Here is a 25,984-nt window from a genome sequence, read left to right as displayed (position 1 = left end):
GGTGGTGGAGCCCCTTGAGCTTGGTGGTACGCCCACGGGGTCCAGAACGACCAGTGCGAAGGTCCCTGAGCGGGATCCTCCGCTACCTCCTGCCAGTGGCCCATGAGGGGGGTATGCCGATCTCGATGCCCCATCGGAGGAGCGAGACACTGATCTCGATGGCCATGGCGGTGCCGACCGCGCCGAGATGAGCTCCGGAAGATACGGTGCCATGCGGTGCCGGTCTGGAGATGATTGGTCTCTATGCGGTGCCGGTGAGCGGTGCCGAGATCGGGATCGGTGCCGATGACCGCGTCGGTGCCGAGAGTCCGACCTGGACGGCGATCTCGAGTAGGCCCGGTGCCGGGAGCGGCCCCTCAACGTCGAGCGTCGCTCGTATCGGTGCCGGGAACTACGTCTCGAGGTCGAACACTACCTACGATCATAACGGTGCCGGGACGTAGAACGGTGCCGCGACGATGATCTTAGCTGCGAGTACGACCGGTGCCGAGGTGATATTCGGCGCCGGGACTGCGAGCGGCGTCGGGACCTGCTTCGGGACCTGGATCGGTGCCGTGGTTCCAGTCCTTGAGACGGTGGGGGCATCAGGGCAGGTTTTCCCCGGATTGCACCGGACAAGGGGCCAACGGTGCCGGTGGTTGGGGCGGTGCCGACTCCGTGAGAGCAATCAAGTCTCTCGCTGTCGCAAAGGTCTCTGGGGTCGACGGGAGGCACGGCTCTACCACTGACCGCGGTGGTGATCCCGTCCGCACCGGACTCGACGGCCTCGGAGCCGGAGTCGACGGTGCCGGAGGCACCTGCTTTTGGTGCTCCACCGGTGGACGCGGCTCTACCCCCGGCACCGGGGGGGCCGGCGTCTTCAGGACGGCAGTCTCCTGCGCCTTACGGGATTTCTTATGTCCCGGTGATAACGATCAGCACCGAGGCACTTGCGGCGGGTGCGGTGCCGAAGGGGTCCGGTGCCGCGGAGGCTTGTCCGACTCCACCCGCGGTGCCGGGGCAGTCAGTGCCACAGGGGCACTGCGCACCGATGCGCTTGGCGCTGGGGCTTGACGCGCCAATGGAGTGTCCGGGCTAAGTGCCGCCTCCATGAGGAGTTGCCGAAGCCGAAAGTCCCGCTCCTTTTTGGTTCTCAGTCTGAAGGCCTTACAGATCTTACACTTATCTGTTTGATGGGACTCTCCCAGGCACTTCAGACACGAGTCGTGCGGGTCACTTGTGGGCATAGGCTTAGCGCAGGACGCGCAGTGCTTAAAGCCGGGAGCCTTGGGCATGAGCCCGGCTATGCGCCGGGGGAAAAAGGGGGAAGGACAACCCCCTTAATCCCCTTTAACTATCCAAAACTATTAATAGGGTAAATGAACAACTATCTAACTATATAACAACTACAACTATAACTACAACTATCTACAAAACGGAATAAGCTAGGGAGAGTGGAGAACAGCTATGCCGCGCTCCACAGTTCCAACGACCGTCAGGAGCGGTAAGAAGGAACTGAGGGGGCGCCGGGTCGGCTGGGGTATATATCCAGCGCCATGAAGGCGCCACTCTAGGGGGCTCCACAGCCGACCCGCCGGGTGTTGCTAGGGTAGAAAATTCTCCGACGATCGTGCACGCGGCGCGCGCACACCTGATTGGAATCGATATGAGCAAGCACTCGAAGAAGAAGAACCAGCTTGCTGAGATGGTCTGACTGTCGGTTGTTAACAGAGCGGAGCCACAGCTGCAGACAGTGCATATGGAGGTGGGCATACGGCAGAACCGAGGTGCATACTGTCATATGGCCCAGAAAGGAAAGGCACTGATGCATGTGCAGGCAGCGGCGGAGCTGCGCAATGAGTGTGAGGGCAGTACGAAGGAAGACAGATGCTGCGACAAAGTCCAGACGACCTCCTATGAAGGTAAGAAGGTGGGTAGGGATGAGGACAGATTTGTCCTCATTGATGATGATTCCTAGGGCATTGAGAAGGGAACGTAGGGTTTGAATGGTAGGCAGAAGGCCAGTTTGGGACAGTGCTACAAGGAGCCAATCGTCCCGATAAGGAAACAACAATTGACTCAGTCACCACATGTATGCTGCCACGACAGCAAAGACCTTTGTGAACACGCAGGGGGCGGTAGCAATCCCGAAGGGGAGGACCCAGAAGTGACAGTGGGAATGACCCACTGTGAATCGAAGGAACTTGCGACAAGCGGGGTAGATGTTGATATGGAAGTAGGCATCCTTCATATCGAGAGCCGCAAACCAGGTTCCACGGAGGAGGGAAGGGAGAATGAGGGGGAAGGGTGACCATCTGGAAGTGGAATCTGCGGATAAATTTGTTCAAGATTTCGAGATCCAGAATAGGGCGTAGGCCACCTCCTTTCTTTGGTATGAGAAAATAGAAGCCCCGGCCCCGATAGCGATGCAGGACGAGTTCTATGGTGCCTTTCCGCAGGAGGGTATCTGCTTCCTCTTTGAAAAGGTGGCACAGCGAGGGAGTGTCCAGGAACTGCTGAGGCGGGGTAGTGGGACAGAAAGGAGAAGTATTCGATAAGATAGCCTTGCTGGACAATGTCCAACAGCCAGCAGTTGGTGGTAATCTGGCCCCAGTTGCAAGCAAAGGGGGAGAGGCAACCCCTGAAAACCACTTGTGGTAAGAAGGATGGAGGAAGGTTCACAGGTCTTGAGTAAGGAGTCAAAAGGGTTGCTTTGGAGGATGATGCAGGAAGATAGACGTGGAAGAAGTAGCTGTGGCGGAGGAGTGTCTGAAGGACGACCATTTTTGGTGGCAAGATGTGGGGGGTGGGGAAGTTTGGTAGAGGCCCAGGGACTGGAGCGGGCAAGAGTCCTTGAAAGAATGCATTTAATCCATTTGGTCACTGAACAGTTTATTGTTCTCGAAGGGAAGGTCCTCCAGAGTAGTCTGGACTGTGATGTTGTACCCCATAAATGCTTTATAAAAATATGCTTACGGGTGTAAATATGACAAAACTGGAATATGTTTTACACTAGATATGCCATGTAACAGATCTTTGCAAAGGTTATGTTCTACTGAATGTATTCATCTTATTTGTATGCATGTATCATTTTTATATCTGAAGTTATAAGCGTTGGCTCTATGTTTGTATTTAAAGTATTTGCTGTAGGAAGCACATAAGGCAGATTTGGTCAACATAGCGTGAAGGGGTTATTCAAGTAATTGGGAGTACTTAACTAACAATGGACTTTGAGAGATGCCAATCCACATCTGAGCTTTCCTGGGAATGTTCAAACTAACATGTAAACAATGGTGTCGGCCTGCAAAAAGCTGAATCATTCATAGACATGTGACTTGCCCAGGTGGCTAGAGACCCCATCTCGTGGCTGTGATGTTGCACAAGAGAGAGTATATAAGACCCTGGAAGCCCCTCCATTTTGTCTTCAGAGGTTCTCCACCCCAAAGAGATTCCTGAAAGAAAGTGGAACAAAGGACATTAACTAAGGGGGTGTGAGTGATTGCTGGACCCAGACTAGGAAGGAGTCTAGTCTGTCAAAGAAGCTTATTGGAACATCTCTGAGGGTGAGATTTACCTGCATTTAGTTTCCTACTGTATTAGGCTAAGACTTGCATGTTTTATTTTATTTTGTTTGGTAATTTACTTTGTTCTGTCTGTTATTACTTGGAACCACTTAAATCCTACTTTTTATATTTAATAAAACCACTTTTTTAATTATTAAATTAACCCAGAGCAAGTATTGTACTTGGTCCTGCTAGTGAAGGTAGGGGGCTAGACTCGATGACCTTTCGGGATCCCTTACAGTTCTATGAGATAGGTATATCTCCATATATTAATACCTGGGGGCACAAACAGCTGTGCATCTCTCTCTATCAATGTTATAGAGGGCAAACAATTTATGAGTTAACCCTGTATAAGCTTTATACAGAGTAAAACTGATTTATTTGGGGTTTGGATCCCATTGGGAACTGGGTATCTGGGTGTTAGAGACGGGAGCACTTCTTAAGATGTTTTCAGTTAAGCATGCAGCTTTTGGGGGACATGGTTCAAAACCTGGGTTTGTAGCAGGCTAGCATATCTGGCACAACCAGGCAGGGTACTGAAGTCCCAACCTGCCAGGGAAAATGGGCTTGGAGGTAGTCTCAAGCACATCAGGTGGCAGTCCCAAGGGGGTTTCTGTGACCCAACCCATCACATGGACCTCCTTCGGAAAGCGGCTGGACTAGAGCCAGGAATCTCAGCAATGACGACCCCAGATGCCAAGGAGCAGGAGGCTGTGTCAGCGGCATAAACTGCAGCCTAGAAAGCCACTTTAGCTACCAGCCTGCCCTTGTCCACAAGAAGCTGGAAGTCCTGCTGTTTTTCCAGGGAAAGAAAGGCCTGAAAGTCTGCCAGTTTAGAGTATGAACGGAAGTCGTACTTGGCCAGGATGGCCCGGTAGCTGGCAATATGAAATTGGAGGCTTGGCAGATGAGTAGACCTTGTGTCCCACAGGTCCAGTTTCTTAGCAGCCAGGTTGGGCAGCGTGGAGCAGAAATGTTGTTGGCAGGCACACTCAGTCACAGCTTGCAACACCAGCAAGTTGGGGGGGGGGGGGGGAGAAGGAGAGAAAAGTGGTATGCGTTAGAGAAGGGCGATGATGCGGGTGAAGCAATAGGACGCAGTCATGGTAGAGATCCCAAGTGGTCCAGTAGAGCCAAGCATAGGGGTCATCAGGCATTGACAGGGCTCGCAGGTAGCAGAACCATGGATCAGCCGGCAGAGCATACATTGGATCATATGTTTGGTGCCGGGGATTCGGGCTGTACAATTAGGCCGGCGTGAAGGGAGTGTCTGGTTTAGAGGACCACTCAGAGTCTGAATACCAGTCAGGTAAGGGTAGGGCTATTGGAGCCGGTGGCACCATTGGTGCAGTGAAGGACGCACGGTCTGAGAGAAGAAAGGGTGCGTCTGAGGGCAACTGTGGAGAAAGGTGGAGCGGAGCTGGAGCAGGAGCAGGAGCGTCTCATCCTCGGGAGACAGCGGATGAAAGATACTTGAAGGGCTGGGACATAGAGATGCCCCAGCATATGGCAGCATGAACTCAGCTGTGAGCCTAAGAAGGGAGAGAGGGCCTGGTGTACGCAGAGCTGTAAGTCCCAATGGTCCTGACGGTGGATCAGTCACAGAGGCCAGCAGTGGCACCGGTGGGGCATAGTGCTTGGACTTATGCTCCATGCAAGGCTTCTTTGGAGCAGGAGCATCTGGATCAATGCACAATTTCTCACCCAACCTGGCATGGCTCAGGGAGGCAACACTGCCCTTCTAGGTAGTCCCCATCAGGGAGCTGCCTTTATGCCCATGAGCATGCTTCTTGTGCAGTGTGGGCTTTGGCCGGATGGGCCGATGCCACCAGTGCCGGGCGGGAAAGGCCCAGGGTGGTGCTGACTGCCAGTACCGGGCATCGCTGACAGATCCATGGTCGCCAGAGCCAATTGTGCACATGGGTGCACAGCCTCCTCCATAAGCAATTTGCAGAGGTGAAATTCTCCGGCTTCCCAGGTATGTGGCGGGAATGAGCGACAGATTAGCAGCAGGCAGCGATGTGATTCTCACCAAGACAAGAGATTGAGTGCTGGTGCTAGTCGCTCACAGAGAAGGAGCATGGGTAGGAAGCACAGTATTTAAAACCAGCATACTGGGGCACAGTCCCTGATCCGGGGAAAGATCCCTGGAGGGAAGAAGTCCAACAGAAACCTAAGAACTAAGGGGAAAACTATACACAACGAAAAGAGTAGTTCTCTTAGCAAGCTAAGAGCACCAAGGAACAGTGGTTCCAACTCTGGCCATTCAGAGGTAAGAAGGAACTAGAGTGGTGTTGACCTGCACAGCCTCTTAAAGCCGTGCAGGTCAACGGACACTACTATGAACAGTTACGGCTGTGGTGCATGGCGCTCATGCGTACCCATATTTGGAATCCACATAGGGACCAGCACTCGAAGAAGCCACACCAACAGTGGAGCACCCACAGGGACACTATTTGAAGAAAATAAGGTTTGGCAAGGAAGTACTTTCTTAACCTTCATTGGGAGTGCTATTACAATGATATTCTAATATGTGATTTTAGAATCCAAGATATAATAGTCAAGTATTAGTTGTCTAATGTTTTTAAACAAAGTCAAAAAATGACTACAGATCAAAATGTGACCATGCAAATCTCTTCAGCGTGTGTATTTTCCCCTCTAGCTAACCTAATACCTCCTACCATTAATACTCCAGTTGGTACAGTCCCTTCAAATCATCAGTTAAAAAAAAAAAATCTGATTTCTGATAAGATGGTATAAAGTGTTAAACTTTTCAAAACAAAAGGTGTTTCTTTTTTAAAAAAGAAAAAGTGGAGCAGAAAGTCTTTATGTTTAAGGTTTCAGAGTGGTAGCCATGGTAGCCTGTATCAGCAGAAACAATGAGAAGTCCTTGTGGCATTTAATTGTCTCGTTAGACTGACCTCACACTTGGTAAGGCAACTCCCATCCTTTCATGTATTTATACCTGCTCCTGTATTTTCCACTCCATGCATCTGATGAAGTGGGTTATAGCCCACGAAAGCTTATGCCCAAATAAATTTGTTAGTCTCTAAGGTGCCACAAGGACTCCTTGTTGTTTTTATGTTTAAGGGTCCGTCTGCAATGGAGACACTGACTATACAGGAGCAAATAACTACCTAACATGAAGTGCTGTCAAAGCACAGCAAAACAGAATGGGAAAGATATTTCATTTTCTTTTTATAGTAGCCATACGTGTTACATGTAACCATAGGGGGTACAAAACTTTCAAATAAGTATACTATTCATATTGGCTACTTTTTCAGTGTGATAGAAGTCTTATTCTACTATACTGAAACTTTCTGATAAGGTTAAGGTAGCTCTTAGCTCTTACAAGAGAATTAGGACATCTTATTTTAAAAGTTATAGTAGAATCTTGTTACACAACTATAAAGGAACTGGCTTGATAGTCTTATGTCAGAGTCTTGTGCTTCTATATTATATGAAGGATGAGTGTGTGTGGACAGCCCTCCTAGCCCCTGGTCCTCTCATGGATCAGTAAGTAGTTCAAAGACAGTAAACAAAGGGTAGGAATAAATGGCCATTTTTGTACTGGGACCTGTGCTGTTCAACACATTCATAAGTGATCTGGAAAAGGGGGTATACAGCAAGATGGCAAAGTCTGCACACAATACAAAATTACTCAATATATATTTAAGTCCAAAGCAGACTGCGAAGAATTACAAAGTAATCTCACAAAACTGGGCGGCTGGATAACAAAATGGCAGATGAAATTCAATGTTGATAAGTGCAAAGTAATGCACATTGCAAAATAATTCCAACTACACATTAAAATGATGGGTTCTAATTAGCTCTTACCACTCAGAGACCTTGGAGTCAATGGGGATAATTCTCTAGAAATGTCTACTCAATGTGCAGCAATAATCAAAAAAGCTAATGTTAGGAGTCATTAGGAAAGATAGATATGACATAAAATATCACAATGCCATTATATAATCATGATCATATACCAAATGAGGAGATCAAAAGATGTACAGAGGTGATCGATGTAGCGCAGGCGATGTACAACACAAAATGGAGATGGGCGGGCCATGTAGTCCGCAGGCAAGACAATAGGTGGACAACCTGCATCAGTGACTGGATCCCCAGAGACCACAAGCGACTGCTGGGCAGACTGAAATCGCGCTGGGCAGATCGCGTGACAAAACTCTTTGGCCAGAAATGGAAAGAACGTGCTCACAACGAAACAGAATGGTGTAGCATCAACTTGCGTTCATGAAGGGATGGATGAGGACAAGCCAGATTATATAAATCCATGGCATGCCCACATTTTAAATATTGTGCGCAGCTCTGGTCACCCCATCTCAAAAAAGATATATTAGTATTGGAAAAGGTACAGAGAAAGGCAACAAAAAGGATTAGGGGTATGGAGCAGCGTACATACGAGGAGAGATTTAAAAGATTGGAAAAGTTCATCTTAGAGAAGAGATGATTAAGGGTGGGGGATATGACAGAGGTCTATAAAATCATAAATGGTATGGAGAAAGTGAATAGGGAAGTGTTATGTGAAGGGGTAACAAAAATCAGGGATCACACAATGACGTTAATAGACAGCAGGTTGAAACTAATGCAAGGAAGTACTTCTTCACACAATGAACAATCAACCTGTGGAACTTGTTGCGAGGTAATGTTGTGAAGGCCAAAAGTGAAACTGGGTTCAAAAAATAATTAGGTCAGTTCATAGAGGAGAGGTCCATCAATGGCTATTAGCCATGATGGTCAGAAATGCAAACCCATGCTCTGAGTGTCCCTAAACCTCCAACTGCCAGAAGGACTGGACAACAGGGGTTAGATCACTCAATAATTGCCCTGTTCTGTTCATTCCCTTGAAGCATCTGGAACTGGTCACTGTTGGAAGCCGGGATACTGGGCTAGATGCTCCATTGGTCTGACACAGCGTTTCCTCTAATTTTTACCACACATGTGCAGACTGAATTTTGTTATATGCATCAATATGGAAGTGATGTGACACATATCACTGTCATATTGGCGCACATAACAAAATGCATGGGGGGGAGGGTGCCGAGGGGTTTGGAGTGTGGAAGGGGGGCTCAAGGCTGGGGCAGAAGTACAGGGATGTGAGGGCTCCGGCTGGCGGTCCAGGTTCTGGGGTGGGGTCAGGGATGAGCGGCTCAGGGCTGGGGCCGAGGGCTGGGGTGCAGGGGATGAGGGCTCCAGGTGGGGGTGCAGGAGAGTGCCCCGGGGTTACATCAGGGAGAAAGGACTCCTCCTAGCTCTCTCTTCCCGCAGCAGCACCTGGGCCGCGGCAGCTCCAGGGCTGGGGGCACAGGATAAGCTTCCCGGCCACAGCAGGCCCGGGGCTAAGTTGGGGCTGGGAAAGGAGCGCCCCGGGTGCAGCCGGTCCAGGCTGGGGCTCAGTTCAGGCCACCCCTTCCCCGGCCGCAGCAGGTTGGGGGCCGAGCTAGGTCCTGGCCGGAAGAATGGCGCCTCTCCCCCAGCCGCGGCAGGTCCCAGCCAGGTGGGTTCCCTGAGTGCCTGTGCAGCGCAAAATAGGCTGCTGTGTAGCCGCGCAGCTTACAGGGAACTTAGGTCTGACAGTATGGATGGATATTCTTATGTTCTTAACCACCTCTGGCAAATCTTAACAAGAACACTGCCAGAAAACTAAAGCAAACAGTTTCTAGTCCAATTTTATTAGGGCCTCTTCAGAAAACCCATTGCCCTTCAAAAGTTTAACTGTTTCCACAGCTGGTCTCCAATATACAAAACACAAGACTGGTTAAAGTTAACGGAATTTAATCTTATTCTCTTCCAGGTAGAGACCCATAACATTTCCCTGTCTCTAAATATTTTAGAGCTAAGACATAAATTTACATGCCTTAGAGTAAAGGACAAAAGTAGTAATACTGATGTTTATTGATTAGTGGCATTAATTATGCAGTTTGTACCTTCATGTACTCCTTGATAAATCGAGCTGCCTTCACACCAGTTTCCACATTAAAACTTATGTCAACTTTCACTTCTGTCTCCTGGTCAGTAAGTTTTATTATTGGTACCTGCAAATATTTATAGGAGAGAGACATTTTATACATACTAAACAGTAGGCTGAAGCTTTTCTACATTTGATTAGTCAGACATTTCCTTAATTTAAGGCATTCAGACACAACTGGCCTATAGTGACACTATATTACTGAACATCAGGTGGATGTCTTCAAGAGGCTGATTTAGGGTATGTCTGCATTGCAATTACAGGCATGAATGCAGCACATGTAAAAATTACCAAGTAACAGTGAAGCCCTGGCAGCACAGGCTGTACAACTCCACCTGGTTCCCTGGGTACCTAGTGGTAACTCAAGATGTGGCAGCTTCAATGCTATTGTGATTTAAACTAGCTATATTATGCCTACATCTCCTAGTCCCACCTCTCACTGCAGTGCAGACACACCCATAGAGAACGATTATCTTTAATTTAAGTGGACAATTACGTCTTGAAGTGACTGGATTAGAAGACCAAGTAAATCCAGACCAACACAAAACATTCCTATACTAAAATGGATATTTTTTTTGCATGTGTTCATTTTCAATTAGAGCTTTATCATTTTCCAGTTTTCAATTATAACCTCATTAATCCACACTAGTAGTAGAAGGAAGTGATTAAGGAAGGGCTCATACAGATTAGAATGGCTTCTAGACTAATAAAAGCCAAGCAGTGGAGGAGCTTTAGCACCTCTAACCACCAAAAGGAGTCCTAACAGTTTCCAAAGTGTTTCAAAGTACTAAGATAATATGCAACAACCTCAGTGGACTACACTAGCTCTGCCATCAGTACAGTAATAACACTTTTCTGGGCATTTGCTTTTGACATTGCCAACTCATTCATTTTCAGAGGGGATTTAGGAGTTCATATTTTATCCCCTGGAAAATTAATCTATACTTCTGTACAGCATCTCCCTAAAGTCAGTCCAATCATGCAATTACATAATTTCCATCAGAAAGTCTCTTTGCATGCATGACACCTGTTTCATCAGGGTTGTAAGAAAGGTGTGAGACACATGCCTTGTAAACGAGTGGTTGCTAGAAATTATCATGCACTAAAATGCTAAACCATCACTATGGAACACCTGTCTATTCCATAGGTATTAGGAAGCCTTCTGAAAAATAAGTTGTAATTCCAGGTGAAAACACTGAAATCAACAAGATTGCTAAGTGTCCTTGCTTAAGGCCTCTCTACAGTCCTGCATAAATAGCAAAGACACAACAATCACTGCTTCTAAAACTGAGTGGCCTCAAATCTGCTACACAAAATCTAAACAAATATTATTACATGTTTAGGTGTTTTCCAGTAAGTATAGATCTCCTGAAAGGCACTAGATACACAAGCCCTGTAGACCAGGGGTGGGCAAACTACGGCCTGTGGACCAAGTCCGGCCCATCAGAACCAGGAAGCGGAGTCGGGGGGCTTTCCTCATGGCTCCCGGAAGCAGCAGCATGTCCCCGCACCGGCTCCTATGCGTAGGGGCAGCCAGGGGGCTCCACACGCTGCCCCCGCCCTAAGCGCCACCCCCGTAGCTCCCATTGGCCGGGAACTGCGGCCAATGGGAACTGCAGAGGTAGCATCTGTGGGCAGGGCAGCATGCAGAGCCACCTGTCCGTGCCTCCACGTAGGAGGCAGAGGGGGACATGCCGCTGCTTCCAGGGGCTGCTTGAAGTAAGCGTCGCCCAGAGCCTGCATCCCTGAGCTTCCCCCCCCTTGCACCCCAACTCCCTGCCCTGATCCCCCTCCCACCCTCCAAACCCCTTGGTCCCAGCCTGGAGCACCCTCCTACACCCCAAACCCCTCATGCCCAGCCCCACCCCAGAGCCCGCTCCCCCAGCCAGAGCCCTCATCCCCCTCCCCCGCACCCCAACCCTCAATTTTGTGAGCATTCATGGCCCGCCATACACTTTCTATACCCAGATGTGGCCCTCGGGCCACAAAGTTTGCCCACCCCTGTTGTAGACCATACCACTATCCACAAACAGGGAACATTTGAGAGGCAACAAGTTACGTTTCTCAAATCAGTTCAAGAAATCACATCCCATGCCATAACAACTGTACCAAAGATTCAATCTTTAGCTTAAGTCACACTTGTGAAAGCTTTCAAAGCTTAGGCAAGCTGCCCACAATGAAGAACTAGTGTTTAGAGTTGTTTACAGAGACAAAAGGTTGGACCGGTAAGAGATCATCTCACCTATGTCTCTCTGGTTTGCAAGAGACAGCTATACTAAAACCAAACTACACTGGAAAAGAACTGAGCCTTTGGGTTATCCACATCCAGGGTACTCTGAGTTGCTTACTAAGTGCTGCACAACCAATGTAGTAGTGCTAAAAAGGTTTAATCAGCACCTAGAACCATTATCACATTTCTCTTTGTCTAGTTTCCCCTCTGCCCACAAAGGCAAGGTTGTACAGTCTATAGGATCAAGGTTCTCTGAATTCTAGAAGACTTAACAGATTAGTTAGCCAAGTAGTTCTGACCAGAGACAAGGTGGTTGCTGAAGTAAAAGAGCATTATGCAATCAGCACACAAGATTCCATTTTCAGAGACAGGGAGTTTAATGAAGTGCAACATGATAGCAAGCCAAACTGCAAGCAGTAATTGAGGAAGTCCTTTAACAACTTTCAGCACTGTAAATAAAATTCGTAAGAAGCTACATCTCTGGATCAGTGATTATGAACATCATTATTAGCTGATTCTGTCAAACCACATACCCTACGAAAGTGTTATCCAGAAAACAGGAAAACATGGGATAAAAGAACACAGCAAGTCAACATGCATGAAGCACCAAAATAGCTACGTGTGCCGTCTTTAACAAGTTTTTTCTTTACATTGTATTTATGCCACCTTATTCTCAAAGCAGTTTATTTTTCAAAATAGGAATTTTGTTTCTCATTACTTACCGTAGCTTTGTCAAGTACTTTAATGGAATATGGCTCAGCCACATTGTGTTTCCTTAGTGCTTGTTCCAGCAGTTGTAGAGGTGGGCGTTCCCATTTCCCAAAAACAACTAAATCAATATCACTATAGACAGGAAACAAAATATAACAATAAAGTCCACTGAAATGAGAGAGTAATATTCCCCTGTAGATAAATGGTAACACTAATCTTCTGCACAATACTTTGAAAGAGCTCCCAAAAAGCTCAAATCTTTAAGTATGGTAGTTCTGCCATACTTTCTAGCATACTGTAACTTAAGCCGATATAGGAATGGTCAATTAAGTCTATAGAAATAATTAAGTCAATTTCTCCAATGTTTTCCTACTGAAGCCTAGTTCAAATCAAGAAACAATACGGTTCTACAAAAATGACATGGTTCATTACTGCTGCAGACTGAGGTTTAATTATGCTGTTGATCAAGCAAGCAGTTTACAGAATTGTGGAGTCCAAAATGTTTTCAAGAACTAATGTGATTTTATTTAAAAAAAAAAAAAAAAAAAAATGAATACAATAGGTTTTAAACAAACACTAGAAGAAGCAGCAGCTTTGGAAGTATGCAGGAGCCTGCAATATTGTAAATAAAGATACAAGTACACTGTGCAAGTGACTCACAGTGAAACTTACTAGACAATTTTAAACACTGAGTTGACTGAATTGCAAAAGATAAATGGCATAATTTGTAAACATTAAATTTCAGTTCTAAAAAGATTTATATGTTGGTAAGAGGTAGGGAAATTAATTTTCAGTGGTTGTCTGTTTAATGATTAATGTTCAATGATTACCTCAGTTATTATATGGCTTAGATAGTAAACATTAGCTATCCCACCAAGTATGAAATATTTCACAATACTGTTCAATTTGTATGGGTAAGTGACATGAATTATCTCAAAAGATAACAAGTTTTATCCCCAAGTGCATCTAGAAGAAGCTATTTAAATCAAGAGTCAGCAATCAGTGGAGGGTATGGATGGTGGCACAAAGATTATTAAAATATTTATGTACTTCCAAAAGTTCATAGTATGTTCAGTGGCTCTTCCCCTGCTTAGGTGAGACATTAGATACAAACTTTCAGTAATATTACATTTTCACATTCTGGTTTGCAAATATTTGAAAATAAACCAATTCTCTTCTAGAGGTTTATCACCACTTTCATAAGACAGACCAAAAAGGTTATGTACCAAAGTAACTTGCTACTTACCTAGTTGGAAGGTAAAGCCCTGTACTAAAGCTGCCAAATATCTGAACCTGAAAGGAAAAGTTAAATACTAAAACATATCCTGCAATTATTAATATTAAAGCAAAATGTAGCCAAACAAGTCTTACTGTTAATAGGTCCAGAAAAACATGAGTTTACTTAAACTATTCCTTAAGACTCCATCTGACTAATGTAAACAAATGTTATCCCACCTCAGCTCAAATTCTGTCAAGTTTAGATTAATACATCATAAAGGAAGAGGTGGTGTGAAGTTAGCCTCACTCTGCCCCCCCAACCCCTCAAGTGTTGAGAGAAGTTTGGAGTTTAATACAGTAAGTCTAAAAATGTTATTTTTGATATTATCTTTAGACTTAAAAGTAAGGAGACTTAACAGGAAAGGGTGGTCACTTCTCTTCAGGGAAACCATGCCTAGCACCATAAGCAGCAGAACAAAGACTAGTGCAAGCAAGGCCATGCCTACTCTAGGAGTATACTACACCAGCAAAGCTTTCCTAGTGTGCTTACAGCTATACTGGCAAAGCTGCACTTTGTATCACTACAGTAAAGCCAATCATTACAGGCAAAGTAAGCTATACTTGTAAAAGTGTGGCTTTGCCAGTATTATTGTAAAAACAGTAGAGACTACTGCTATAACAGCTACATCAGACAGAGGTCACTTCTTCACACCCCTGAGGAACACCATGCCAGTAGAAGTCTGTAGTGTAGACCTGGCCTAAGTCATTTACCACATTAACTCTCAACCCCACTTGGAGATGTTTACGCTAATGAAGAACAATCCCTTCCTCTTAGAAAAGCATAATTGGACAGTCAGGGGAAAACCGTTATCAGGGATAGCTTTACTTTTTAAATCAGTGATGCTAGAATCTGAAGACAGTAGCAACGAATTTTAAAGACAAGAGAAGAAGCCAGTCTTGGAATAGATATTAAAAATACCTTGAGCAAAGTAAATACATTAATTCTATTGCCAGTGAACTGTAGAAAGACTTCAAACATCCACATTATAGCTCCATATTTATTGGCTGAAATATGGAAACCACCCCATTAGAATCTCGAGCGAGGCAAGACTAGATTAGGTGGACCACCGATCTGATATGGCAATTCCTGTGGTTGAACTAATCAACTGGATAGGTTACTGGTTATTCTTGGTAAATGTGGTTACTTCAATATACTTTAAGTGAAACCAATGAAGAACATAGTAGCCAAGACCTAACTTTCACCAGGATTTCTTTTGAAACTACTCTAAAGATCATATTTCTTCTGTGTAAAGCTAATTCAGGATGCTGCAGACATGCTGAAAACACAACCAATTTACACAGACATTAAAAACAAGTCCTTGTCCAATAAGTCATTGTGTCCAAGTTTTATGCATACATGAGTATTAAGTAGGAAACACAATACATGAATGCTAACAGTTTAATAGAAACAACATAAAATCACCTATAATGCAAGACTGACTTATCAAATTTGGTTGTTGTATGCAATGTAGTTGTAGCTGTGTCAGTGCCAGGATATTAGAGACACAAGGTGTGTGGGGTAATGTCTCACTCACCAACAGAAGTAGGTCCAATCAAATTCAAAAGTCAACAGGGGTTAAATTTTCTCCATATGTTTACAGAGATAAGTAACTTAGACAAACAGTAGATGTGTAATACCATTTCTGAGACAAGCTTCTCTCGCACGTATGCCACTTAACTTTCCCTGCATTCCCTATTACACTAATGTATTTTATATAAATATGTCTCTCTGCTTCATGTTTGGTCATTTCAGCGGACCATCACAGCTGCAAATAAATCTGATTAAAGGCTGCTGACTAGAAGAGTCACCGATAGTATGCAAAAGTAACAGCAAAAGGAACCACCAAAAGTAAGAACAGTATTCCAGAAAGGGGTTGTAAAAATTTGGAGGTTATACATTGTGATTTAGTTCCTCTGACCCACTTTTCCCTCAATAATCCTTAAACATATTTTAGTCATACTTTTGTATCACGTTTTTCCCCACAGGATATTGATATCCTATTGATTCCATAATGTAGGAAGATCTGTATGGATCTTCAAGGCATAGTGTTTTAAAAGTATCTGCCTACCTATCAGTGCTTGGTTTTACATGTTTCTTTTATAGTTTACAATACCAATCCCGCAAAAATTAAAAAGTTCTAAAAAACAGATGTCCAACATTTAGCTAGTGTTGCTAAAGCAAGTCTACACTCTAATATCAGGAATTAAGTTCATATGTCAGTAATCAACTTAATCATAAGCTATTACTCAAGAAATGATATATACAAGAATTTCTAATTTGGCTGTAATTTTGCTTTAGTCAGTTTTGGCTATTGTTGAAGATTTAGAGAGCAAGATAACTACTAGGCTTCAGCAACCTGAAGCCTAGATTTGAAATTCTTGTATTAAGCTTCTACTCCTTTGATTGTTTCAATTAAGAGTAGCTTGTTGTAAGAGCCAGCAATGGTTATTATATTATAATGCAAGAGTTGTGACAAGTTCATTTTTAAAAAGTTAAATGGAGAGAGAACTCAGAAAAAGTTGCATTAGGAAGACAAAATGGAACTTAAACTAACTCTGTTCTACAGTGTACTAGTAAATTTGATTTGAAACTTGAGATGTACTCACATCAGCTGTAGGCCAAAGATCTTTGATGACTGTCTCTATTCTTTTCACCACTTCTCTTCTCATAGTTGCTTCTTCAGGACGAGGGGACATGAAGTCATAAAAGTCAATTATTTCTTCATGGAGCCTACAGGTGGGGGTGGGGAATAAAATAGTAGCATCAGCAATGACCGTGGTGATGGAACTTCTCTATCCAATACAAACAAACAAAATGGTTTCTACCCTAACACCATATACATGTATGCATATATGTTGCCTTTCAACCAAACATCATTTTTAGAAATTAAGTTTTATGATACTACTCTACAAAAAAGATTCCTTGTTTCAAAAATAGTTTATCTAAATTGATGTATATTTTATCATCTTAATTATGTGCGCTAACAGTCTAGAGACAAGGTATTGGTACTTTATAGATTATATAGCAGGGGTGGCCAACCTGAGCATGAGAAGGAGCCAGAATTTACCAATGTACATTGCCAAAGAGCCACAGTAATCTCAGCAGCGCCCCCCCCACCCCCGCTTCCAGTGCCTCCCGGCCACCTACAGCCCATTAGCGCCTCCCCCTCTCCTCCTGATCAGCTGTTTTGTGGCGTGCCTGAGGCTCTGGGAGGAAGGGGAGGAGCGAGGACAGGGCAGGCTCAAGGGAGTAGGCAGGAAGGGGTGGAGTAGGGGCAGGGCCTGTAGCAGAGCCAGGGGTTGAGAGTGAGAACCCTCTGGCCCATTGGAAAGTTAGCAACTGTAGGTCCAGCCCCGGAGTCAGTGTCTATACAAGGAGCCACATATTGGCTTCTGAAGAGCCGCATGTGGCTCCGGAGCCACAGCTTGGCCACCCCTGTTATATAGCCTCCATACGTTCAGAATAGAAATATGTACAAGTTTAACTGAAGCAAGTTCCAACAAATACTTTTGTTAGTAGACATTCCGATTTCTATCCCCCTTAGCTCACTAATTTAAGCCTGATCAACTTTGGCTAGTTATTTCCAAAGTAAAGAAGCTATTTCAAAATAATGAGGGGGAAATGGCAAGATGCATAAAATCCTGAGTATTAGACAATGGTGTTCTTAAATGGTGAGCTCCACAGAGTTTAAGCTAGTTTTAGTCTTAGAGATTCTAATTTGTGCATAAGAAATATAAATTTCTTGTAAATTCTGCTTCTCTGAAGGCATCTAGCAGGATTCTTATCAGGATGGATAAGAATCAAAGATTTTAAAAAAAAACACTGATTTTTTGATCAAATGCTTTTTGAGGAAAAAACCTATCTAAAGATAGTTTTAATTAAGATATATTTGAGCTATAATGTATCTCACCATGGAATAGGGATTATAAATTCCAAATCTATAGTACGAGACAACATATTCATTTAATGTTTAAAATAAGTTTTGTAAGTGAGTGCCAATAGTTCATGGATTAGGGACCCAATTTTATGGGTTCCAGGGGATTCGGTATAGATTATTTAGGTTAATCTTTCTATCTACCCAACGGGACTCAGTGCTCAGTCTAGAAGATACCATCAGAGGTGCTTAGTTTTGCAGTTTTCAAACTATGGATTTGTGTCTCCAGAGATAACATGCTTGTTAACAGCAAAAATGTTCATGAAGGAAGGAAGGAAGGAAGGAAGGAAGGAATGGTGAGAAATAACAGACCTCAACCCTATTGTCCCTCTGCAAATTTGTATACACAGAGTCAATCTCTTACCTCTCTCTAAAAGTGAAAAGTTTCAAAAAGTTCAGTGAATAGAAGATTGTTGGAGGCGGAACAGATCTGGACAAAGAAGAAGTCTGGACATAAATGTGAGAAGGGAGGAATAGGTAGTAGAAACAAAAATGAAACTGTTTGAGCACCATATTCCAGAAGTCTTGATTTGAGATCTACCATACTATTCTCTCACTAAAAGGGAAAACCTAGAATGGCAGCAGGCCACATGAGAGACCCAGTTTGGGAATATTTTAATGAAGTTCCTCTACCTGTGGCATGTGTGCAAAATGCAAAGAGTGCAACAAAGAAATGCAAGGCCTGGTTGCCCAAATGAAACAACATAATGAGAAGTGTTCCTTCTCAGGAGGAAGTTGCATTGAAGATGATGAAAGTAACATGTCTGAACATGCAGGATCTTCAGGTTGGTAAACTTTTTTATTTCACACTTTTCGTAAGGACTGCCTATCTTCCTTCTGGACTATTCCTGAATTCTCATCTTTGAGCAAAAATATAGTTGTTACTGAATGGTACTATCATTTTAGATGCAGTTGTGATAAAAAATAAATAGCTGAAATAGGCAGACCTTCCTTTTACAATTTCACCTTAAAGTAGTACGGAGTGTCAGTGAACACAATGAGTAATACTAAATGAGCAGTATGGTAATAATTAAAGAACTGCATTGACTTATTTTGTTTAGGAGAATCCATCCTCAACATACAGGATTCTGAAGACTATCCACCTTCAAGATCACCATCATTTTCTATAGTTTCAGAGTATCTGCCAATAATAGTGTTTCAGTCACATCATGTATATTACATAGCCATAGTATATCACCTGTAGCAAAAAGAAAAAATCTCCATCATCCAGAAACAACCATAGGTAAGTTTGTGATAAGAACCAACAGATTACAAAAAGAGATAATTGATGAAAAAACTGCCCCGTTTGTTTATGCAACAAACTCTTCTTTTCGTATGACTGAGAACCCACACTTCAACATGGTTCTGTCATTAAGACCAGGATACAGTCCACCCAACAGAGCAGATGTCGCAAGCAACTTGCTGGATAAAGTGTATGAAAGAGAAATTGAGCAGTGTGCAAAAGGTCGAGAGGTTAAAATTGTTAACTTGAGTCTTGATGGGTGGAGCAATGTTCACAATGATCCTGTTGAATGTGCTTGTGTGACAACAGAAGAAGGACAACAGAAGAACAGAATTGTTTCCTTACAGAAAGGATTGATACATCAGGAAACGCACACACAGCAGAACACTTACAAGAAATAGCAGTAAAAGCTACAATGAACTGTGGAAAAAAAAATTCAAATGTCTAGTACACAGTTTGGTCACAGGCAATGCTGCAAATGTATTCAAGATGAGAAGAAATTATTTAGAAGACAGTGAAGAGAGTAATAAAGTACGGTTGCAGTGCTCATTTGATGCATCTCCTAGCCAAAGACTTCAGTGTTCCAGAAATAAAGGCTAACGTTGTTGAAATTGCAGAATACTTCCGTATTCTTTGCAGCAGCTGCTCTGAAAAAAGTGGGAAGAACCAAGCTAACTCTCCCACAAGATGTGCGATGGAATGCAGTAGTAGACTGTTTTGAGCACTATATCAAGAATTGGCCTAATCTGATGACAGTTTGTGAACAAAATAGTGAAAAAAAATAGATGGCACTGTCACAGCCAAAGTTCTCAACATTCGGCTTAAGAGAAATGTTGAACACATGCTGAGTACACCCTGAAGCCCATTTCTGTATCCTTGAACAAAATGCAGGGAAATAGCTGTTTTATTGCTGACACTTTTGAAATTTGGAAGGAACTGAGTTAGATCTTAAGAAGAGATCGCTGCAATAACAGAGGTAAATTACAAACAAAAAAAATGAATAGGACAAGCACTACCTCAAGCTCACTTTCTTGCAAATATTCAATATTCGGTACCAAGGTCAAACCTTAACTGATGAAGAAGAGGAATTGGCTATGACATGGACATCCAGCAATCATCCCTCCATAATGCCAACTATAATAAACTTCAGAGCTAAAGGTGAAACATTCAAGAAATATATGTTTGCTGATGATGCTTTAAAGAAAGTCACACCAGTGAACTAGTGGAAGTCACTTAAGCACTTGGATTCAGAGACTGTTGAAGTGATAATCTCACTTTTAACAGCAGTAGCTTCTTCTGCCAGTGTAGAAAGAGTATTTTCTTCCTTTGGACTAATTCATTACAAATTGAGAAATTGTTTGGGTTCTGAAAAAGCAGGAAAGCTTGTTTTTCTTTTCCAGATGATGAACAAACAGGAAAATGAAAGTGAAGACTACTGAGTTAGCTGCAGAAGCCAATATTTTAAGTTTCTCGTGTTGACCTGGCTGACATAGTCGAGTTAATTTTTTTTTTTTTTTAATAATTTCATTTAATTATTTTAGTTAAAAACAATTTTAACACAAACAAACCTGATTTTAAAAAACTTGTATGTTTAACTAAATGCAAATGCTTGTTTTGTTAAAATATTATGTGTTTGCTGTTGAAGAAAAAAATCCAGAATATATAACGTTGTTGTTTTAGTTAAATAAAACAATTTAAATGTCTGTCTGGTGATGTTCTCCACCTAATACAGCATTGCAAAAAAATCCTCCAAATATTAATGGATTAACCTGTTGAATTTGAGAGAGTTCACTTCCCAATGACTTCATAAATATCTGCTTCAATTACCTTTGGTAAATGAAATAACCAAACAATCATTCATTTTCTGATATAGCTGTAAAATTACGGTAATCTGAAAAGTTTTCAAAATAAATCACTTTAAAAACGTATATTGTGTACCTTCTAAAAATGAAAGCTACATCTATCTCTGAGTTGTGAAGAATATATATTAATGTTATAACAACCAATAAGAATGCACTTTTATGTTGAAATCCATGATTAAATTGAGTCTTCCTGACTACTGATTTAAATAATGATTTAAATCAGATCCACCCTGATAACAGTTTAGCACCAGGTTAATACATCACAAAATGGAAAAATATGCTTCCATTTAAGATCTTCCTATGTGTTTGTACACTATGCCTAGTATTATGGGTCCCTGATTGAAGCGGTTGAGCTCTATTGCAATGCCTATGGAAAAAAGAGATAATGGCTCTACTGCAAGAAGAGGTGTACACCAATCATTCAATTAACCAAAAACTGAGCTCTTCATCTTGCTGCACCCTCTACTACCACACCCTCCTTTCTCCATCACCAACTAGAACATGGCCTTAGTGACTGGGAAGATATTTCTTAACCCAGACATTATCTATGACTTTGCCCTCCCTAAGCACTCATTCCAAACAAGCATGTTTCCTGTCCACACAGCTACAACTCACCCAAGGCCCCCTCGTTTCATGTTCTCAACTACTCATCCTCTTTTACAGTCTTTACTACTACCAAGTTATTTCTCTCAAGTCTATTCAAAATGCTGCTAACGAACATCTTCTTCCTGGTTCATAGCTTAGAGTGCTTCAGTCCCCTCTCGGCCCCTACGTGGGCTGCCCCTTCACTTCTGCAATACAAGGTTGGCTAGGTAAGATTGATGGTAAAGAATCTAATGAGTTACCACCAAACCAAATGCCATCTTTGCTCTACCAGTGTTCCCAGCCTTTCCTACCTACCAATCAGTTTCCCCCTCAGACAGTGTGTGCTTTTTCCCATACCACCTGTAACACCTGGGAAAGACTCAGACAAAATCTTGTCAGCCACTACCTCAGCACACTGCCTTCAAGTCCCTCTTAAAAATTCATCTCTGCCAAGGCACCTACAAAACAAAAAAAACAAAAACAAACCTTACCTGCTGATCCTGACAAGGGAGGTGGCTAGCTATGACTGTCCCTTCTTTGCCTCCCTTCCCCTACTTCATCACTTACTAATTATCCCATTCTCATCCTATTTCTACCCCCAAAATAATGCATACGCCAACAAAATATATAACAAGGCTGTACTAACTCTTCACCATATTCAACAGCTCACACTATATCCCCATTTCCAATCCACTGTTTGCCTGTAAGGGCTATGACTACACTACCACTTATGTCAGCAAACCTTACGTTGCTCAGGGAGGGGTGAAATATTCACACCCCTGAGCAAGATAAGTTACACAAACATAAGCGCTAACACACACAGAGCTATGTCAGTGGGAGAGCTTCTCCCACCGACATAGTTTCTGCCACTCAAAGGGATGGTTTTGCGGACAGAAAAGCTCTTGCATTGGCATAGAGAGTCTTCACCACATACACTGCAGCAGCGCAGCTGTATCAGTACAGCTCACTGCTGCAGCACTGAAAGTATAGACATGCCCTTAGACTAGGGCAGGGGTCCACAACCTTTCAGAAGTGGTGTGCAGAGTCTTCATTTATTCACTCTAATTTAAGGTTTTGCGTGCCAGTAATACATTTTAATGTTTTTAGAAGGTCTCTTTCTATAAGTCTATAATATATAATTAAACTATAGTTGTATGTAAAGTAAATAAGGTTTTTAAAATGTTTAAGAAGCTTCATTTAAAATTAAAATTAAAATGCAGAGCCCCCCGGACTGGTGGCCAGGACGGGCAGTGTGAGTGCCACTTAAAATCAGCACGTGTGCCGCCTTCGGCACGTGTGCCATAGGTTGCCTACCCCTGGACTAGGGCCTAAAAGCATAGGGACCCTCTCTATATAAAACAACAGGACCCCACTCCTGGTGTGTCAACATTATCATAACAACGAAGCCATCATGTTAATGAACTGTTGTCCACAGAAAAAAGAACAAGAAGTACTTGTGGCATCGTAGAGACTAACAAATTTATTTGGGCATAAACTTTCATGTACCAATGTGATATATGCCATCATGTGCCAGCAATGCCCCTCTGCCATGCACACTGGCCAAACCGGACAGTCTCTACGCAAAAGAATAAATGGACACAAATCAAACGTCAAGAATTAGAACATTCAAAAACCAGTCGGAGAACACTTCAACCTCCCTGGTCACTCAATTACAGACCTAAAAGTCGCAATTCTCCAACAAAAAAAAACTTCAAAAACAGACTCCAACGAGAAACTGCAGAACTCGAATTAATTTGAAAACTGGACACCATTAAATTAGGCTTGAATACAGACTGGGAGTAGATGGGTCATTACACAAAGTAAAAACTATTTCCCTATGCTAATTTTTCCCCTACTGTTACTCACACCTTCTTGTCAACTATTTGAAATGAGCCATCCTGATTATCACTATAAAAGTTTTTTTCCCCTCCTGCTGCTAATATCCCACCTTAATTGAGTTGGTATGGCAACACCTATTTTTTCAGAGAGAGAGAGAGAGAGAGAGAGTCTTCCTACTGTATTTTCCTCTGCATGCATCCGATGAAGTGGGTTTTCGCCCATGAAAGCTTATGCCCAAATAAATGTGTTAGTCTCCAAGGTGCCACAAGTACTCCTTGTTCTTTTTGCTGATACAGACTAACACAGCTACCACTCTGAAACCTGTTGTCCATAGAGTTATTTCTGATTATTCACACTTGTGGAATACACACAACTGTGCTGTTGTGCTCTAGGAAAACTGCCCTTTGGAGGTGAAAAAGTACCCTTAAGGCACTGAATGAATGTTCAGCACAGATGTTAAACAGATCATGCAGACCCCAAACCTGCAATTCCTTCAGTCAAACCCCAGAGTCCTATGAAAGCAAAACTGAGGCAGAGGGGAAGCTAAGGTAATACCATGAATATGCAAAAGAAACACTTCAAGAACCATAGCTGCTGTTAAGTAGCTTCTCTTTAACGTAGCTTCTGCATATTCTTACTTGCAGGCAACTAGTAAACAGTACAATTAGATCAAGGAGGATATATCTCATAGTTAGGTGTCACAGAAGTTGGCACTATTGGCATTGCAAAGGAGAGCAGCAAAGTAACAGAAGTGGGTTGATAAGTAGAGAAGGACAGAGTTAGGCTGGATCTTGAAAGCAAGAACATAAAGCAAAGAAATTGGTATGGTGGAAAAGAAGGCAATAGAGAATTTTAAACAGAGTGACATGGTTAAAGTAACCACATAGGAAAAAAATCTGGACCCAGATCCACAAGAGGACTTCGGTGTTACTACACCTAACCTTTAGGTCCCTTGCCACAAAGTGGAATCTACATCCTGATTTAGGCACTCTGGATCCCTCTGTAGTGCATGGAGATAGGTGCCCAAGAAGGGATCCACAAAAGCCAGCATGCTAAGTGGAGAGTCACCTAAGACAGCCAATAGGAAAAACGAAGGTACAGCCTAAGCTCCACCTCTCTTAGGAAGTTGGGTACCTAAAGCCAAGCAGAAGGGAGGTGCCTACCTCTGCTTGGTATTCTTAACCATGGAACCTCTCCTGGAGTTCAGCATCCAAGCCATTTTTTGCAATAAATGTGGGGGGGAAGGAGATGGTGGTAGCTTCTCTCAACTTTTTGCACAGTGCTCACCAGGCATGCAGGAAACCTGGATTCATTTCCCCGATTATGTGGAGAAGGGATTTTACCTTGGTTTCCCACCTCATGGGAGCACCCTAACCACTGTGCTACTGGATATTCTTGTGTGGGTTTCTCGCTCTACTGCTGAAGCTGTTCCACTCTGTAGAATTAACTAGCTTAAGTGGAGACTGAGGTGATTGTACATGTGCTCACTGGCAAGAACACAAGCATCTAGGGATTTTAGGCACTTCTAGGGTTGGGTGGCAGCTGAGCAAAGGTTTTTTGGGATTTCACTGGCACCTAAAGACTGGACATAGACATCTTAAATGGCCAGTAAGCACTCAAGTCCTTCTATGGATCTGGCCCCTTAGCAATTGTGCCTCAAGCAAACTGGGGAGATGTCAGGGAAGCCAAGATGAGGTTAGAATAATCAAAATAGGAAATTAAGGTCTGACACAAATTTCAGCAGTATAAAAATGGAGAGAATGGTAGTTATCTTGGAAGCGCAATGTGTGGGGAAAAAAGGAACCTAACAACTCCCTGGTTACTAAACTAAGTGACAGCAGAGATGGTATGTTCCAACATTGGCAGAACTGGGTTTAGAGAGAAGAGGTTTTGGGAAGATGATTTAATATTAATAAATAAATAAATAAATAAATAAATAAATCCAAAAGGTTTTAGCTTAATATGTCACATGAGATAAGGTGGGTGAGAATTTTTATTTGGCCAACTTCAGTTGATGACAGATACAAGCTTTTGAGATACACATAGCTCTGAAGAAGCAGCTGAAGAGCTCTGTGTAGCTCAAAAGCTTGTCTTACGCCAGTAGAAGTTGGCCCAATAAAAGATATTTCTAGAGGAATTAGATAGTACTGTATTTTCTGGCGTATAAGACTACTTTTTAACCCAGGAAAATCTTCTCAAAAGTCGGGGGTCGTCTTATACGCCGGGTGTTGTCTTATAGGGCGGGTGCTGAAACTTCCGAGCCGGACTGGAGAATCTGCGGTCGCCGCATATGGTGGGGGGAGCTCAAAAACGGCCGCGGCCGCATCCCCGCCCGATGACGAGGTGAGGGGGCGCCTCACCGGGAAGGTGTAAGTGAAGGGCGGAGCAAGCTGCAGGCGTCCGGGACGCCCGGGGTATGGAAAAAAGAGATAGAGCGGCGCTGTGCCCAGAAAAACACGCCTCTTTCACCCGTCTGGCCCGCCCTTGTATCCTATTACCGTACCTCCTTCACTGTCTCTCAGATCTCGCACCTGAGGACTGCAGTGAAGCGGCGCAGGCGCGCATGTGCAAGATCTGAGAGGCAGAGAAGGAGGTAATAGGATACAAGGGCGGGCCAGACGGGTGAAAGAGGCGTGTTTGCGCTACCGCTCTGATAGTCTTGGAGACAGGGAGGGCTGGGCAGGCAGGGAGAGCTGACCAATCCAAGCAGGCTTTGTATACAACAACCAGCCAATCGCCGGTAAGGTACATCGCTTGCCGTGATTGGCTG

At 43.5% G+C, this 25,984-nt stretch overlaps 1 protein-coding gene across 10 annotated transcripts in view; it reads right to left on the bottom strand.

The window, feature by feature from the left end:
- The window catches only part of TENT4A (terminal nucleotidyltransferase 4A), a 117,569-nt gene that overhangs the window by 77,940 nt on the left and 13,645 nt on the right, over window positions 1-25,984 (bottom strand). For all 10 annotated transcript variants that reach the window (XR_010598519.1, XR_010598517.1, XR_010598520.1 and 7 more), the window contains exons 2-5: window positions 16,358-16,481; window positions 13,719-13,765; window positions 12,484-12,604; window positions 9,491-9,598 (exon numbers count right to left, since the gene is read on the bottom strand). Coding sequence is in view for 6 of the 10 variants with exons in the window: in XM_024109622.3 (XP_023965390.3) it covers window positions 9,491-9,598; window positions 12,484-12,604; window positions 13,719-13,765; window positions 16,358-16,481 (400 nt within the window). In the remaining 4 variants the exon portion in view is untranslated. The remainder of the gene's footprint in view (window positions 1-9,490; window positions 9,599-12,483; window positions 12,605-13,718; window positions 13,766-16,357; window positions 16,482-25,984) is intronic.

The sequence above is a fragment of the Chrysemys picta genome, chromosome 2, assembly GCF_011386835.1.
Source record: "Chrysemys picta bellii isolate R12L10 chromosome 2, ASM1138683v2, whole genome shotgun sequence".
Classification (NCBI taxonomy): domain Eukaryota; kingdom Metazoa; phylum Chordata; order Testudines; family Emydidae; genus Chrysemys; species Chrysemys picta.
Note: the sequence above shows the minus strand (reverse complement) of the source record. Positions and strands in the feature narration are given on the sequence as shown.